The 19,165-nt window shown below is 41.3% G+C and overlaps 2 protein-coding genes across 10 annotated transcripts in view; one reads left to right on the top strand and one right to left on the bottom strand.

Annotated features, from left to right (window-relative positions):
• ANGPTL3 (angiopoietin like 3) overlaps positions 1-3,393 on the bottom strand; it is a 28,406-nt gene extending 25,013 nt beyond the window's left edge. Inside the window, exon 1 of the mRNA XM_030206646.1 lies at positions 2,827-3,393. Within this exon, the coding sequence (XP_030062506.1) occupies positions 2,827-3,318 (492 nt within the window). The 5' untranslated portion in view covers positions 3,319-3,393. The remainder of the gene's footprint in view (positions 1-2,826) is intronic.
• The window catches only part of DOCK7 (dedicator of cytokinesis 7), a 279,528-nt gene that overhangs the window by 123,429 nt on the left and 136,934 nt on the right, over positions 1-19,165 (top strand). For all 9 annotated transcript variants that reach the window (XM_030206645.1, XM_030206644.1, XM_030206640.1 and 6 more), the window contains exons 15-16: positions 15,973-16,090; positions 18,273-18,343. In XM_030206645.1, coding sequence (XP_030062505.1) covers positions 15,973-16,090; positions 18,273-18,343 — 189 coding nt within the window. The remainder of the gene's footprint in view (positions 1-15,972; positions 16,091-18,272; positions 18,344-19,165) is intronic.

Here is a 19,165-nt window from a genome sequence, read left to right as displayed (position 1 = left end):
GACTGTTGATAGAATCTTTATTTGCCAACATAGAGGTAGCCTGTAGGGGCTGTAGGGGAGAACTTATCCGAGCTAGCATCCGTGTTAGAAAATGTATCAATTGTTTGGTATATACTTAAAGGTGATACTGTCCCTTAACTTTATATAATTGGTGCAACAATTATGTGAATATAAAAATTATAAATATAATTTAGGGCTCAGTAAATTAATATCGTTCAATATGTGATACCAATTGTATATTTTCCCTTTTTTGCTTGACTGTTCATTTAGCATTCATGTTCTATATGTTCTGGATGTCTCAACGCCACCTGAAATTAAACATGGCCAAAACTGAGCTGCTCATTTTTCCCCCCAAACCCACCTCCTCACTCCCCCCGTTTTCTATTTCTGTTGATGGCTCTCTCATTCGCCCTGTCTCCTCAGCTCGAAACCTTGGGGGTCATCTTTGACTCTTCTTTCTCCTTCTCTGCTCATATCCAGCAGATCGCCAAGACCTGTCGTTTCTTTCTTTACATCATCCGCCCCTTTCTTTCCGAGCACTCTACCAAAACCCTCATCCACACCCTTGTCACCTCTCGTTTAGACTACTACAATCTGCTTCTTCCTGGCCTCCCACTTAGTCACCTCTCCCCTCTCCAGTCGGTTCAAAACTCTGCTGCCCGTCTCGTCTTCTGCCAGGGTCGCTTTACTCATACTACCCCTCTCCTCAAGTCGCTTCACTGGCTCCCTATCCGTTTTCGCATCCTGTTCAAACTTCTTCTACTAACCTATAAATGTACTCACTCTGCTGCTCCCCGGTATCTCTCCACACTCGTCCTTCCCGTGCACTCTGCTCCATGGATAAATCCTTCTTATCTGTTCCCTTCTCCACTACTGCCAACTCCAGACTTCGCGCCTTCTGTCTCGCACCCTACGCCTGGAATAAACTTCCTGAGCCCCTACGTCTTGCCCCATCCTTGGCCACCTTTAAATCTAGACTGAAAGCCCACCTCTTTAACATTGCTTTTGACTCGTAACCACTCGCCTCCACCTACCCTCCTCTCCTCCTTCCCGTACACATTAATTGATTTGATTTGCTTACTTTATTTTTTGTCTATTAGATTGTAAGCTCTTTGAGCAGGGACTGTCTTCTATGTTTGTGCAGCGCTGCGTACGCCTTGTAGCGCTATAGAAATGCTAAATAGTAGTAGTAGTATATATATATGTATTCTGAAATGACATAAGCCATGACGGAAAATTGTAAGCCACATTGAGCCTGCAAATAGGTGGGAAAATGTGGGGTACAAATGCAACAAATAAATAAATATTATGATTTAAGTTGGTTGACCCTCATTGTGGAGCCACCTAGGTTAGTCTCAAATATATTTTTGTGGATGACATCCAATTAGTTGGGCACGTGGGTCTAGATCAGAATGAGGCCTTACGGAACCTGAACATGTGTTTGGCTGCTTGGGCTGACTGGCTAGATGCCGATGGACTTAAACTTGTTGAGTCAGAGGTGGTTTGGATCTGACAGTGAAATATGTCATTGTTTTCCGGTTGTAGAATTAGAAGTAAAGAGTTGAAAGTAGCACCATTGTTATTTGAGTGTGGATTCAGATCTGTCAATGGAAAGGCAGTGGTTTGTATTTGAGGTGGCGGTAAGGGCTCCCCGCACTAACCCGGCGGGTAACCGGGCAGTGATTACTGCTGGATAAACATGTGCACTACAAAAATTAAAATATTTTTGTATCACCGGAAGTGATGCGTTCTGGAGATGGGAACTACCGCCGGGCTGCTGCGGTAGCCCTTCGGTACTTCCGGTTTACCGCCGCTTAGTAAAAGATCCCCATAGTTTTTAAGTTGGGGGTTCTTTTAGCTTTTTGTCATCTTACAAATAGCGACATTTCAGTAGCTGTTAGATTTAGATAATCCTTATGAGTGGAGGAGTATCCTGATTCTTAGTGCAATGAGCCGAGAGCCTGAGGACCCAGGTTCAGTTCCCACTGCAGCTCCTTGTGATCCTGGGTAAGTCACTTAACCCTCCATTCCCCTAGGTACAAAAACTTAGATTGTGAGCCCACTGGAGACAGAGAAAGTACCTGTATATCAAACGTATAAACGGCGAGTGACCGTACTCACTCGCAAATGCGCAGTAGAGACTTCCCTCTCTGCCCCGCCCCCGCTTCAATACGTGATGATGGGGGCGGGACAGAGAGGGAAGTCTCTACTGGCATGCTGCAGACATCAGAACCGCTCCCCCTCTCCCCCTCCCCCGGAGTCGCCGCCACCCCTCCTCCATCTGGCCCGAGCACTGTGAACTTACATCAGCACGCAGCAGCAGGCACATCAGCAAAGCTGCCGTCGGGCTTCCTTCTCTGCCTTTGTCCCGCCCTCGCCAACGTTACGTTACACGAGGGCGGGACACAGGTAGAGAAGGAAGCCCGCCCCGACGGCAGCTTTGCTGATGTGCCTGCTGCTGCATGCACTGCTGATGTAAGTTTACAGTGCTGCTCGGGCCGGGTGGAGGGGCGGCGGCGGCGACTCCGGGGGGGGGGCTCGGAACCCCCCCCCCATTCCAAAAGTAGCCCGCTTTCACGGGCTCAACGGCTAGTAATATGTAAACTGCTTTGGTTGTACCACAGAAAGGTGGTATATCAAATCTATTACCCTCCTCTTTATGAGGGTGTTCAGTGCCATGTGTGGGGAAGGGTTTATTATGTGGAAATAGAATAGAAATAAGAACATTTTCAGTTTTGGTAACAAACTCTGCACACTAGGCTGACCTGTCTTTTCACAGGTCTTTTAATTAGTAGTACAATTGCTTTTTTTATTAATTGTACTTACTTTAAGGAAAGAGACTTCTTCAGGCTTAGGAATTCTTGGTTGGTCTTGCAGCAGTTTGCTTAGTCTTCCTTCCAGGTCCTGTATTTTGTACTGAAGTTGGATCTTGTCTTGCAAAAGATTTTCAACTTTGGAATTGATTTCTTGTGACATGTTTTTAAGTTCTTCGTTGTTGACTTGCAGCTTAGATGCTGTTTTCTTGAGCTGCTCTTCTTCTTCCTTTATTTCGTTGGTCTGTTCCGAGAGCTCATAAAAAGACTTGTCAAAGATATTAAGCTTCTGGAATATGTCATTAATTTGCACTTTGGTCTTGTGAACAAAGTCTTTAAGGCCGTGTCCCAGCTGAAGGAGGCCGTTGGCTAAAAGTTTTACATCGTCTATCATGGCAAACTTGGATTTTGCCTCAGTAGGCACAGAGTCAAATATTAAATCGTCTTTTTCTATCCTAGATGAAAGAACAAAAGGGATAATGAAAAAGAAAAGCGTTGTCTTCATTTTATCCTGCACAGATTCTCCTAGCTGGGAATTTTAGAGGTTTAGACCTGATTGTGGTTGTCTTTGGTTCGAGAATTGCCCTATATATAACACAGTGCTGTTCAAGAAAGAGAAATGGCTTTTACAGGGATTAATTATTAAACGGGGCACATCTGAACCAACTTAACCCTTGTCCAGTTCTTTGTGTTATAAGAACTGTATCATAGAGCCCTAGTAGCAGACTGGTTGGATGTGTTACAAAATAATAGCAAAGTCATGTTTTTTTTTACTTCACTGATATACCAAGTGATGAGAAAATGTTTCTAACAGAAACAGTGTGAAACCATAAAACTGGCATAAGAGTTTACATTTTTGTCAGTGGAAAGGAAAACCCTTGGGGTAAAATACTAGATTGTTAAAAAAATAAATGAAATAACAGTGGTTACTGTTTTTCATAAACTAGTAAAATTGTAAGTAGCTATGCCAGTTTGTGGGGGAAGGGGGTAAGAATACTTAATTTCAAAGTGAAACAAGTACTTCAGCCTATTTGGTTTCAAAGCATTTGTCTTTCAAGTCCTTATCTGGAAAACAGTCACAATACCATCTCTCTATATAAAAGGCAACCCCAACGTTCTGAAGCCTCCACGGAAGTTGAGGCGCCCGAGATATCCGGTGTGCCCTGGAGTGTCTGCACCGCCCTCGCGTCAAAACGTCATGACGTCGAGGGCGGAGCTATGACACTCGAGGGCCGAAACGGAAACGCCACAGTGAACAAGTCAAGTAGCTTGGAGGGACGGAGGGAGGGGGCCCCTTGCTAGCGCCCGTTTCATTCCGCTCAGAAACGGGCATTTTTTCCTATTTTAATGATATAACCATTACAGAATCTCAGTGTAGTATATAATTTAGTATTTCAGAAAAACACACATAATGCTTCTTAATTTGTTATGTAAGCCGCTTTGAACCTGAGCTTTCTTAGTAAAATGCGGGGTAGAAATGTCATAATAAATAAATAACTTTGGGGTATCTAGACAGCAAGGCAAAAATGCTCTCAAAGTAGAAGCAATGATGTTGTTACTATATTATCTTTTCACACCTAAAATTAACCTTTTAATAATTGCTGGAGCTAGAAGGGTTTTTCAAAGCTGGGTCATGTTACAAAAACAAAACAAAAACAACTTATTGTTGCCATGCATACAAAACTTTTCTGTTTTCTAACATTCATGATATGACAGACCTTCTATTCCAGTGGTTTTCAGCCCAGGGGAAGGGAATGGGACTTGATATATTGCCTTTCTGTGGTTACAATCAAAACAGTTTACGTACTATATACAGGTACTTATTTTGTACCTGGAGCAATGAAGGGTTAAGTGATTTGCCCAGAGTCACAAGGAGCTGCAGTGGGAATCGAACCAAGTTTGCCGGGATCAAATTCTGCTGCACTAACCACTAGACTACTCCTCCATACAGTCCTCAAGGACCACCTGGCCAGTCAGGTTTTCAGGATACCCACAATGAATATGCATGAGAGAGATTTGCATACAGTGGAAGAAGTGCATGCTAATACATTTTGTGCATTTTCATTGTGCGTTCTTTGAAAACCTGACTCCCAGGTGGTCCTTGAGGACTGGATTGAAAACCACTATTCTGTTCTTTATGTGATATAAAGGCATTGATTAAACTAAGGTTTAAGCCTCCAGAAATAAGCTAATGTATAGAACTGTTTAATTCTGTTCTACATGTAGCATTTGTTTGAGTTTAGTTGAAAATGTTGCATACATACATCACAGCCACTATTATAGATTGTTTTAAGCAGAATGTCATTGGAGTCAGCATTGGGATGACGTTGACTGCACCAGTTCCTGGAAATGCATCATAAAATTTCAAGGTCACTATTAAAATTTGATATTAGAATATTCTGTGCTGAAACTGACTATCTAAAGGCATGCAGATTGAGGCTGAAGGCAAGAGCCCTCGGTGGTTCACAGACCTTGGACCAGATTCTATATACGGCGCCAAAAACAAAAATTCATGCAGAAAGAATTTCCGCCTAAGTGTATTCTATAAGTGGCGTCTAGATTTAGGTGCGGTATATCTGCACTTCCCCAATTGCAAAGGATTAAAATACAAGATATCACATGCGACTAGCTTCTCCTACATGAGCACGCAACTATGCAATGCACTACCAACTGACTTGAAGACGATTAATGAAATAAATAACTTTCGTAAATCACTGAAAACCTACCTCTTCAACAAGGCCTACAATGGGAATCCATAGCTTATTATAACATTTCACCACTTCACGACTTCATCCTATTCTGATACTCATCTTTCGATAACTTTGTTCAGCTCTTTTTCTCCTCATCCATGATCTTGTTGTAACACCAATTGTATCTGTCTCCTAGAATGGCGATGCCATAACAGGTTTCTCTAAGCCACATTGAGCCTACAAATAGGTGGGAAAATGTAGGATACAAATGCAATAAATAAATAAAATAAATATATAGAATGTGCTTAGTTGATATCCCAGCACCTAAAACTATGCGCCTCCATTTACACCAACTAAAATGTAGGGTAAACCACGGCATGTAGATTTAGGCGCAGAGGGCTATAGTCTATAACAACACACATACATTTTGAAATGCCCACAAAATGCTCATTTCCCCGCCCATAACCATGCCCCTTTTTGCTTGCGCATGTTAGACGTTAGGCGCACTTAGCGAGTAGTTCACATAAATTTGAATTATTGCCAATTAGTGCTCATTATTGCTTAAATGCTGTTATCAAAGCTAATTAGCTTGTTAAGCCAATTAAGTTATGCATGTTGTTATAGAATACGCCTGGATTTCAGCACGGATCTCTAGGCATGCCAAATAGAATCTGGGGCATAGTGCCAGATCACGCGCAGTGCAAGTGTGCAATTAACAATACTGAAAATGATCAACAGAAATCTAGTGAGTCTGAGGGTCATTCTGACCCCTGTGGTTTCAGAGAGAGCCTAGGGCACTATGACCACATTACAGATACTATTGATAGCTTTTGTTCAGTGAAAGTTAAGTCCATGAAAAAAAAATTGGACTTCTGGTCTGGTATCATCTCAGGTATTGTAGACAATGTATATTCTTTCACTAGAAGAGACCAGGTGCTTGGTGGCAGGAGCTGGTATTTGGTCTATTAATAGCTAGGGAGGTACTCTGTGAATGAAATCTACCCACTGTACAAATAGCTCTCGTGCGACTTTTGGAACTTTCGCAAGGTTTTGCTTGGCCGTTTGCTTTGACTTCTGTGTCTGCCATTAGTTACTCTGCAACCCAATTAATTTAGTAAAATATTAATACAGAAAAAATTAAGTGGATGATATGATATAGGCTATTCTTCGAAGGTCAGGGTTGAGGGTAATTCAGAAGCTGACTAGTTATACACATTTTTCATGCTGTGAGTTGGTTTAGTCTCCTACTGTTGGAATCACTACTTCAGGAGGATTGTGGAACATGTAGGAGAGAAGCTAAGTGAGGGTGGGTGTGGGGTTAGGATTCTTGGGAGAGGGCATCAACAGGAAGCATGGTGCTTTTTACTGAAGGCACCATAGTTCCTGGCTGTTCTGCGCATGCTACAGATGGTTCTCGTACATGCAGACAAGCTGAGTGTATGAAAGTCGGCGTAGTTTTTATTTTTAAACTGCGCGGTCTGCTGATGCTGGGAGCCTACACTCTCCTTCTGAGCCTACAGTCTGCATGGTGGGTTGGGGGGGGGGGGGTAGATCCAGAAACCTCCCCACCTCTTTGCAAGGCAAGTTCAGCAGCAGCAATTCCTAGCTGGAGAGGGCTAGCCAATGGTGTAGATTTTTTTCTTTCGTGCTTGGGACTGCTCACAAATAGCCTACAGGAAGGACAGTCGGCTGTAGGGAAAGACTTTTCTGCTCTCTCATTCCCTCTCCCTCTCTTGCTTTTCTTTCGGATAGCCTTTGCTGACAAAAGTGCTTTGCTCTCATGTATTCTGCATGAGAAGGACCCTGTGGCTGTGAAGTATTAGCAAGAGCTGTCAGGACCGATAGCTCCAGACCTCCCGTTAATTTTCAACGGTAAAAGTAGGGGTTGCTTCTGTGCATCGGGTCATAAAACAGCTGTACATCGCTTTGCATGCACATTTGTATAGTAATTAGCTCATTATAATAGCTTTGCATAGATTTGCATTCCAGTTTCATTAGCTGCTACCGTGATAGGACAAGAGCTCGGAGAATCCTATTGTGCATGCCTTGTTTTACTCCTTCCTCACTAAATCAGCTAGAACTGATATAAAAACCACATTTTTGGCTCATTAGGTTTAGTGCATCTGGACCTGAGACTGCAGCACATATTAGTGACCATCCTAGCCTTTTAAACTGACACGTAACCAAAAGGTTGTCCTGAAGCTGTGGCAGGAAGACAAGTTGAGGTTTCAAATAAGTTTTATCTTTTGCTACTATTTAAGGAATGGAAGCTGGCTATTTATTGCTGTATGAAAAGATAGATATAGGAAGGTGTGAACAGAAACACCAGCAAAAAAGGGGTGAAATACATTTGCAAATGCTACAGTTTCTGGCATACATTTCTTCATCAATCACAAAAATTGCTCCAGACTATTTAAATACAAAAAATCTTTATTAAACACATGTGCTTCAAATCTGCTCATGTGTATTTTAAAATCTAATTATACACAATTCCCTCTTCTCTCTTTCATCCCCATTCACTCCTTTATCGTGTCTGCTTAATGACTCTACAAGTTTTTATGATATATACAACTTGCTGTTTAAGATATTAATGCACTGCATATTACATTTCACTTTTCACATTCCCCGAATAAATGTCACAGAATTTACAACATTTAAACAGGATTAAAGGCAAATGTCTTAATTATAACTCTGCTTTCATTGGTCTTCCGGTTTCCAGTTTCTCACAGTGTCTATGGACTTTTGTAAAAAGTCTCTAATACTTTCCTCAGTGAACAAATGAGTCTGCTTTCAATACTCTTCAGGCACTACGTTGGAGGAATGAGTTAATCATTCTAAAATTTGCTGTGGTCCTTAATCAACCGCCGGTTCCTCTATGCAGGACCGCATTTCGTTTTCTTCCTCAGGAGGAACCACCGTATCATTTAAACACATCTGCTTGGCTGCTTGCCAACATGGACCCTTCTCAGGCCGGGATTCAACTGCCGTGGCTGAAGCTGAAGCTGAAGCTGAAGCCACGGCAGTTGAATCCCGGCCTGAGAAGGGTCCATGTTGGCAAGCAGCCAAGCAGATGTGTTTAAATGATACGGTGGTTCCTCCTGAGGAAGAAAACGAAATGCGGTCCTGCATAGAGGAACCGGCGGTTGATTAAGGACCACAGCAAATTTTAGAATGATTAACTCATTCCTCCAACGTAGTGCCTGAAGAGTATTGAAAGCAGACTCATTTGTTCACTGAGGAAAGTATTAGAGACTTTTTACAAAAGTCCATAGACACTGTGAGAAACTGGAAACCGGAAGACCAATGAAAGCAGAGTTATAATTAAGACATTTGCCTTTAATCCTGTTTAAATGTTGTAAATTCTGTGACATTTATTCGGGGAATGTGAAAAGTGAAATGTAATATGCAGTGCATTAATATCTTAAACAGCAAGTTGTATATATCATAAAAACTTGTAGAGTCATTAAGCAGACACGATAAAGGAGTGAATGGGGATGAAAGAGAGAAGAGGGAATTGTGTATAATTAGATTTTAAAATACACATGAGCAGATTTGAAGCACATGTGTTTAATAAAGATTTTTTGTATTTAAATAGTCTGGAGCAATTTTTGTGATTTATAAAACGAATGCTCCGGTAGTATTTTGGAGTCCCTAATTGTATAATATAATACATTTCTTCATGTCACATTTTCATTGTGCAGAGGTTTGTTTGTTTTTTTTTAAAGCAGTTTTTTGGTAGCTTCACACAGTGAGCCTGGTGTGACAAAAGATAATCTCAGCATTGCAAAACAGTTTGATAAGACCATGTCCAGAGCCAGCGAAATGTTTGGGTGCATAGGCACAGAAAGGTTACCAGTGGCAAAACCAAGGTGATAGACCTGACTTGCAATAGTATCCAATTCTGGAACCTCCAAAGAACATAGGTGAAGCAATCCTGAGAGGCTACTAAAATAAGTCGCATTAAATGAGAATCAATGTGCAAAGTTTTCAAAACCATTTCCACAATGCTTTACATGTGGAAATGTTTTTTTTTTTTTTTAAATTACCCTCCCTTGTATGCAGTAATAGTTTGTTCGTAGCTTCATAATTCTCGGAGCAGTGACTTTAGGAATTCTTTACCCCATTCCTTTTGTGCTTGACTATCGTTGATTACCCCCCCCCCCCCTTGTGGGCTGTGTTGGTATTGCCATGTGGCTTAGTAAACTGGGGGTAAGTTTGTGTACTGAAGACAAAAAATTTACATAGAAAATTTTATTCCACTCTGATAAATTTCTAGGTGAATTACAATAAAACATGCACAATAAAAGGAATATACATAATAAAATCAAGACAAAATAAAACATTTACACCAATGATTCCCTAAATCAGTATTATTAAATATTCATCATCAAAGCTCAATCTAAACAGGAAATACTTCTGTATAAAAAAGAAACTGCCTTCAGTTGTTTCTAAGAGGGTCTTTTACTAAGCCGAGGTAGCGGTTTTAGCTTACGGTAGAAATCAGCTGGCCCATTATATTCCTACTGGCATCTCTGCGTTTACCGTCAGCTGATTTCTGCCGTGAGCTAAAAACATTACCATGGCTTAGTAAAAGACCCCCTGAGTGCACAATAATTCTCTATCTTGCTAATATTAATAGACAAATTATTTAATTCAATACACTTGCCATGGAAGGAAATTACTCATAAGTTTGAACAAGTTGATATTGTTGAGAATTTGGAAGCTGCAGCCTTTCTGAGTTTTCAATAGCAACTGATAGCTCTGCTATAAGATAGGTATCTTGGTTGACGCCTAGTTTCTGCGCCTGATTGTGAAGTGACAGCACAGAAATGATTTCTTATGAATACTATTTGTTTTCTCTTCTATGTGCATTTGTGTTGCCGGTAGCACTGTGTAGGTGTTTAGTGTGGTCTTTGTTCTGATTGGGCTTTCTTTCCTATTTTATGATATGGAGTTCCTTTGTTTCTTTTACATTTACATCAACTGTAAATTGCTTTGCTGTGTTTTACTAAAGGGTCCTTTTACAAAGCCTTGGTAGGCACTAGGGCATGTGTACTGCGTGGCAAAAAGCACCGCCATAGGACGCGCTGAGGTGACGCACAGTTGTGTGCCCATCGGCGCACTAATCCCATGCTGAAAAATAATTTCTATTTTTCAACACAGGAGGCGTGACTGAGTGGAGAGAAGGTGTGCCCTGTGCTAATTGGGTAGCAAGGGCACATTGTTGACTGATTCGCCACGGGGTTAGCGCAGGAGCCCTTAGCATTAATAAAATAGGTTTCTATAAGGGCTCCTGCAGTAATGGCCACGTGCTGATTGGAAGGTCAGCACATAGCCATCAAAGAAACATATGAAAATGTGGCCATTTTACCACCGCGCATGGAAACCCCACGCACTGACAACAGCGCTGGCCATGCCTTAGCGTGACTTGGTGAAAGGCCCCCTAAAAGCAGTATATAAAGTATCAAACTAAACTAAATTGAGACAATGCTAGTACCTTTGTATTTGCTAAGCTACGCCTGTTCCTTTGGTTGAAAAATGTATCTGTACAGAATAGAGGTGTAAATGTGTGCCAGTTCTTTTTCTCTTAAGCAGTTTTGAAGTTAAAAAAAAGATTCACTTAGTTTTGGTTTGAGTTCTTTTTATTTTTATTTTTTTTATCCACACTTGATATCTCTCATCCATGAAATGCATTCTGTCCTTAGATTACCACAAAACATACATAATTAAAAACACAAATACGGTCATACATAAAAAAAAATATTCATGATTTTCATGAAACTCTAATGCCCAACCCTTCCAATCCAGTTTAATTGGCACTTGATCATGAAAACTAATGGGAAGCCTGCTGGAAATCTACCTTTTGACTTTTGCAGATGTGCATCCAGTATGAAACTTGCCCTCTTAAAGAACCCAGATCTGTGCTTCCTTGAGGATAGAGAAAGGGGTCAGGGGATAGAGATATTCATATGCTCATGGAGTATAAACAGTGCACACGGAGCAAGCGTTTTCTAGCAGAGAGAAAGTTCTAGAGCTTAAGAGGTAATGGGATGAGGCTTAAAGGGGGAAAGTCCAGAACAATATAGGGAAAATGTATCTTCACAGAATTCATACAGTAGCCTCCTAGTGTAAGGTGCTTCAGGAAAGCAAATATTACGTTACTGCTTTTTTTTTTTTTTTTCATTTGCACAGCAATGCAACACTTAAATTTTTCTATGTTTTATATTCTGGATACACTGTATGAAAAATCTCATTCATTGGGATGATCCATTTTGACATTTCTGGAGAACTAAATATTGCAGTTTATTTTTCAGTTGCTTCTGCTTCACTAAATTATGGTATGTGCTGAGGTGGTGGTTTGAATTTGACATGGCAAGGTTTGACCAGACTTCTACAGGAATGCTTTAGAAAATACAGGGGCCCTTTTCCAAGCTGTGGTAGACACTAATATGTCCTTACCACAGCATAAAATGGCTTACTGTGGGGCACACTGTGGCATCCAGCAGCAATTTGGGGTTTTGTGTCTGCATCACCAAATAAAAAAATTTTTTTTTAGCTGTGGGGGCAGAGTGGGTGTGTTCTGCGCTAATCGGTCAACGGGTGGGCATTGCTGCATACTGATTAGTGTAGGTTTAACATGTAAGTCCCTGCTGCCTATAAAATAGGTGGTGATAGAGGCTCACACAGTAATGGGAAAATTGGCACGTGGCCATTAATACAAAAATAGGAAAATTGGCCATTTTACCTCAGCGATAAAAAATGGTCTTAGCCTATGGGAATGACCCATGTAAGAGCGCACTAAAGCCTCTTTTTACTGCTGTTTGGTAAAAGTTCCCCACAGTGTCTTTTAAAAGCCTTCACATTCATTTACCTTTTTTTTTCACATTGCCATCTGAAAGAACACATTTCAAAATGCATTAAAGTAAAAGTTTGACTGATCTGCACAATCACTAAATACATAACACAATACATAACTTTGTAAGCCTAAGTGCTTTGAAAATATGCCTCCACATCTCGAAAATTAAGTCAAATAAATAAAACACTTAAATTAAAAATTTAGTGCCAGGAGCCTGGTTTCTTGGCTAAGGTGGAATCCATCCTTCTGTAACAGGCTCTCCCTTTCTCAGAATGTTGCCCAGTTCGTAACAAATCTAAATTCCTCATCGCTGCACCGTATCAACCATGCATTGAGACTTCGGAGCTCTGCCTGCCTCTTGGGTCCCACACGTGGAACAGGAAGCATTTCCGAAAATCTACTCTGGAGGATCTGGACTTCATTTTTCTACCTAAGAACCTAAATTTGGCTTCCAGAACCTCCCTCACACATTTTCCTATGTCATTGGTACCCATGTGCACCAAGACAGCTGACTTCTCCCCATCTAGATAACGCCATCTTTACACCAGGCAGGCACGTGACCAGACGATCCTCAAGTCCACCATCCTCTCCACTGTCTACATGATCAAATCACCAACTACAACAGTTGTTCTAACCCTTCCCACCTGTACAGAAGTTCTTGGAGACATATTCTTGGTGTGAGAGGATAGTGCATCCCCTGGTGGGCAGGTCCTGGCTGCAGGAGTACTTCCTACTTCACCAGGGTGATGCTCTCCTTTTAGGAGACCTCCCTTCTCCAAGGCAGCACAGGGGCTGCCAGACTGGAGGTTGATCTTTTCTACAAAGTCCCTGTAGGGCTCCTTTATGTACCTCTGTCCGTCTCTCTCGGCTGCTCCAAATCTGCTACTCTGAGAGCTAGGAGCTCTTTGCATCAGGCACACACATGTAACTTCTCACCGACTGGGAGATTAGCGCCAACGTATATTTCCTGTGCTGACTTTTTCACCATCAGTCTTACATAGCAGGAGCCAATTAACTATCAATTTTCCAGCTGCAAGGAAAAGTTCAAGCAGATCTTTACCTCATTGCTTTCATATCGAGCAGAAAAAGTCTGTGTTTTTTTTATTTTTTTACCACATGACAGTAGTTCTCAAACCTGGTCCTAGAGGCACCCTAGCCAGTCAGGTTTTTAGGGTACCCACAATGAATATTAATGAGAGAGGTCTGAACGCAGAGGAGGCGGTGCATGCAAATCTCTTTCATGAATGTGGGTATCCTGAAAACCCGACTGGCTGGGGTGCCTCCAGGACCAGGTTTGGGAACCACTGCCATAGGACATTAGATTTGAATCAAAGTATATGGCTTTCTGTAAGAATTCGAAGACTTTTCTATTTTCTAAAACATCGGAAACCTAATTTATGTTGAATTCTATCTACTTTCTTGTCTTTCCTAGTGATTTTCTAGTCTGTCTTGTTGTAACCCACAGTGAACCAAGTATCTGGTAATTGTGGAATATAGGAATTATGTTGTAAAAACTAGGGGGTCAATATTCAAATTAACAGCCAGGAGGCTCTTGACCGTTGAAATCGTTTGTCTAGGGCTAACGGGTTATACCTAGCGGCACTTGCCCAGATAGTGCTGCTGAATATATTCAGGGTCAGAATCTGTAAATGGTTTCTAAAATGTAGGTGTGTCGGAATAACATGCATAGCGCTATTTTATTGACATTGTCTACAGTAAGACGTGGTTTATATAAAATAGTGCATAGACCGGTAGAACGTGTATACATTTATCCACAACCATTTACGCCATTGAAAACCAGACAATTGAGTAATGAGCCAATTAGTGATGGTAATTGGCTGATAACCACCAATTATCACTAATTGGAAATACACATGCTTCTTTTTAGAATACGCCTAAAAACAAGCGCGTGTAAATCCCAGTGATTGGCAACTAGTGATAATTGGTTGTTAGTCAGTTTTCACTAATTAGCTCGTTACTCAGTTGCATAGCAATTGGCTGTGCGCGCAGTTTGACGCATGCTACTTGCCATGCCTAATACAGAATCCGGCCCTTAGCGCCTAATATAATACTGGCTAATTTGTGGGCATTCCATGGATGGAGTTGGCACTTATCCAGTTATATGCAATTTTCTGCGCTTTAAGCAGGTAAGTCAAAACAGATAAATAGGGCCACAGAAAACACAGACCTTCTGAATATCGTACTTAACCAGATAAATTTTATCTATCCTTCTAAACCTGGATAGTCAGTACTGGTGTCTGGATATGGCTCGGCATTGTATATTTGGGGATAATGTCACCAGGGGCCAAAGAAACCCCTTCTGTCACTGTCTGAACATTTACCCCCAGGTTTTATCTTTTTTCCTCTGTACAAATGTGTTTAAAACTTGCATTATAGTAATAATTTGTGCACAAGAATGTTCTGAAATAATTAGGTCACCACTTCAGCTTTGTTGAGGAGGCTGTGAACTAAAGTAGACTGTTCTGAAAGGAGAGCATGGATGTCTACTTGTATATTCTCTTTCCATACAAGAAACCTGCCAAGAATGATACAATTCAGCATATTCTGCCAAAGGAAATGCTTTTTCACAGCTGGATACTGCTCAAAATTTACTTTGACAGGCTCCAATAACAGCTTTCTTTTATTTTTTTTTAATTTTTCACTTAAGATATTTTGCTCTGTAGTTTTTAGGCTACCATTCTGTAGCACAGTCATGTTTCTCTACCAGGGCCGCCGCGCCGTAGTGCCCACCCGCCCCCCCCCCTCTGTCTGCCACCGGGCCGGGCCCCCCCCGCATTGAAATCATCACAGCGCCTCACCTGTATCCTCGCTCTGTGATTGAAAGCACAGCAGCGGCCGATCAGATGAGGATGGGACACAGGGAAGGAAGGCCCAAAGGGAGGCGAATCTGATCTGCTGATACTACGCTTTCAGTCACGGCGATGACAGGTGAGGTGCTGTGATGATTTCAATGCAGGGGCCCTGGCCCAGTGGCAGACGGTCAACGGAGCCGAGGGTGGGTGAGATTGGGGACTGCAGCGCTGGGCCCTCCTTAGAGGCCCTGGCCCGGGGAATTTTGTCCCCCCTGCCCCCCCCCTCTCGGCAGCCCTGTTCCCTACACAGTCCCCCTCGGCACATTACACATTGGTTGGTTTACTTAGCCGAGCAAAAGACCGATCTGTTTGGACCACCATTTAAAGCATCCCAAACAAAGTGTTGCAGACAGAGATCAGTTGAAAATTGTGGAGGAAAATCTCCTTTTTATTGAGACCTGCTTTGCACCTTTGAAGGATATGCAGTGTGATGAGAGAGTATGCTCTACAGTACATGCATTCACAAAAGCAACTTTTAAACCTGGCCTATGCGAACAACACAAACGTTTAAAAATAGATAGCAAAGCAGATTGGACCACTGGTTCAGGAATTAACATAAGTTAAAATTATGTTGGAATGTTGTTTTAGGTCAAAGAAATGCATTTATAGTCCTAATCATGAAAACATAAGATTTTTATCTTGTGACTTCTGTAGTATACCAGACAAACATGCACAACTTTTTTTTCTTCAAGCTGAGATGTTTTCTAACTGTCTCAATTTTGCTGTGTTTGATTTTACAGAAATCTTCTCTATGTCTATCCCCAAAGCCTTAATTTTGCAAATCGTCAAGGTTCTGCAAGAAATATTACTGTGAAAGTCCAATTCATGTATGGGGAGGATCCAAACAATGCCATGCCAGTAAGAAATAATTTGCTTTTTTTTGTGTGTTGAACTGGTTGAAGAACAAGCCATTTAGCTAGAGATGCAAGCCTTTGGCATTCCTAGCTCTTCCTAGGAGTGGAGGAGTGGCCTAGTGGTTAGGGTGGTGGACCCTGTTCCTGGGGAACTGGGGAACTGAGTTTGATTCCCACTTCAGGCACCGGCAGCTCCTTGTGACTCTGGGCAAGTCACTTAACCCTCCATTGCCCCATGTAAGCCGCATTGAGCCTGCCATGAGTGGGAAAGCGCGGGGTACAAATGTAAGAAAAAAAAATATTATGAATAGAAATCAAACAAAATAAAACATGGAAAAGAAAATAAGATGATACCTTTTTTATTGGACATAACTTAATACATTTCTATTGATAACCTTAACAGTGGACTAACACGGCTACCACACCTCTCTACTATTCCAAAATAATCTCTTTCCCACAGGATTAAAACACTGATGACCCTTTCTTGCAGTTCTTACCTGTCTCGGCTTGTATGTCTAGGCCACCTGATTGTAGAACTTAGCTTAATAAGGCTCAAAAATTACTCCCAAAGAAGTGCTCTGAAACCTGTTCTAACACCTGCAAGGAACATCTAAATTATTGTTTTTGTGGGGTTGGTGTGGGGGGAGGAGACATGTAGTATACTGGAGTATGGCCTAACCCATGGTGAATATTTTCATTTGGTAGACATTTTTCAAGGTGTTTCCATGCAGAACTGATGGAGCCTGCTTTCTGGAACACCCAAGTGAGCCCTTGTGTGAGCATATATATAGACAAGCCCCCCCTAAAAAAAATCTCCTCAGGATATGAATCCGTGTTCTAAAAATGTGGTGTAGATGGAACACCAAGCAGGAAAGCCATTAGAGTGAAACATACACACACATACTCTTTTCTTTTCCTAAAAAAAGACATGCTTGTGTTTTACTACCTTTCTTTTCTTTCTTTTTTTATTTTTTAATCCCAGCATTTTTTGCTGCTTAATTTATTTTATTTATTCATGTAATTTATACCCCACATTAGCTAATTTGGAACTGATATCTGTTGGACTACCATGTCAAGAACCTTCACTGATAATTCCCTGGAGGAGGGGTTGGTTCCTCTGTTTTATATCACTGCACCTTATCTCACCTAGCATAGCCATTACAACAGTAATCGTCAGAGGCTATAATCAGGCTTCCTGTCTGCAGGTTGTGGGTACTGCTTCTGTGGCATCTCCAGCCCCATCTGACCTGTCCTGAGAATCAAACTCTAAATCCCTCCTTTTGGAAGTACACAACACTGCAACTGACCTACCAGATTTTCTGCACACATGGCCTATTTTAATATGCTACAGTGAAAATAGATTTCAGAATTTAAAATGCCTAACTCTAGAGCAAGGAACCCCACACCACAGGATGGGCATTCTTTAAGAAACAAGAAGAATTTAGGATCAGGTTGTTAAATAAGATGGTCTTTCTTTTATTTATATGTTTTTAATTGAAAACTGAAGGATAATAAAAAAAAAAACATACAAGGAAAATAGCATAATCAATTGATTAAAACAGAAACAATGAACTGTATAGGAGGAACATTTCCAACCAGCAAGTAACACTGGAGGCTGGTCCCCCCCACCCCAGACTCAAATGTAACATATCTATGTTGCCTCGCCATACTGGGTCAGTCCATCAGCCACATTTTTATTTTCTTCATGCCATTTTTCCTAAGGAAGATAAACTTGCCTTGTATCTCCTCCGTCCTCAGCTTGTCCCCAGTTCTCTTTCATCACTGTTGCCTCCTCTGTATTGCATTATCATTTGATCAAATGGATTTTACTATTCAGATGGCTCTCTTTAAGTTTTGCATAACTTTTTCCTGATATCTGGGTTCTATGAAAAGATAAACATTCCTTGAAATGTGATATGACATTTTATTATTATTATTATTTATTGCATTTGTATCCCACATTTTCCCACCTCTTTGCAGGCTTAATGTGGCTTATATACATTTAGTATTAAAGAAGGATCTTGGGTAACATGACAATGATAAAACATGATAGTAGTTTAACAAGCAAATATTATAAGACAGTTCTGGATATATGTATAGGTGTTCACATTTGTTGATCGTTGTGGTATGCCTTGTTAAAGAGATGGGTCTTCAGTAGTTTTCAGATACCTCCTATGTTTTTGTAGGTAATCTTCGGAAAATCGAGCTGTCCCGAATTTTCAAAAGAAGCCTATACAGCTGTGGTTTACCACAACAGGTAACCTTTGATTGAAAATATTATGTAAATTTCGTTATGCCTCACATTAGTTCTTCCGATTCATGGTGAGTGGCAGTCAGTTATAAATGCTAAACGCAGGGCCAGTGTTAAGGGTTGCAAACAGGACAGTTGCCCCAGTTTACTATTTTACGGGGGGTCCCAAGCTTGCCTAGCTCTGGACCCTAGCATGTTTTAACAGCAGTCCCGGTTAAATGTTTTACTGTGGGGCTCATTTTCGAAAGAGAGAAAGTCTAAAAAGTGGCATACTGCAGCATTTGGACGTTTTTCTCACCAAAATATCCAAATTGGTATTTTTGAAACCCATTTTGCAGACCTTCATCTATGCAGTTCATCTGCAATGTATCCAAATCTCAAGGGGATGTGTTGGGGAGCATGTTAAGGATGGAATTTGGGCGTTTCTAACACTTGGGATGTTTTTCAGCCATAATAGAACAAAACAAGAAGGTCCAGGACTAAAACTAAGATGTTTTGGTCTAGACCTGTTTTAATAATGACTACGCCATAAAAAAGTGCCCTAAATGACCAGATGACCAATGGAGGAGTAAAGGAATGACCCCCTCCCCTCCAAAGATATGAAAGAAACAGTAGATACCAGCCTCTATGACAGGACAGGCTCAGATGTTATTGGCCATTGGCCAATCCTATTAAAGCAGCAAGCCGGTCCCTGGATTTGCCAAGTGATCGGTGCAGTGCACTGTGGAGAAGGGAATCCAGGTCCATAATCCACTCTGTTACACTTGTGGTGGAATGTGTCAACCCCACAAAACCCCCTAAAAACCTACTGTACCCACATATAGGTGA

The sequence above is a fragment of the Microcaecilia unicolor genome, chromosome 6 (genome assembly GCF_901765095.1).
Source record: "Microcaecilia unicolor chromosome 6, aMicUni1.1, whole genome shotgun sequence".
In the NCBI taxonomy this organism is placed as follows: domain Eukaryota; kingdom Metazoa; phylum Chordata; class Amphibia; order Gymnophiona; family Siphonopidae; genus Microcaecilia; species Microcaecilia unicolor.
The sequence above is the reverse complement of the archived record's forward strand: the minus strand, read 5'-3'. Positions and strand labels throughout refer to the sequence as shown.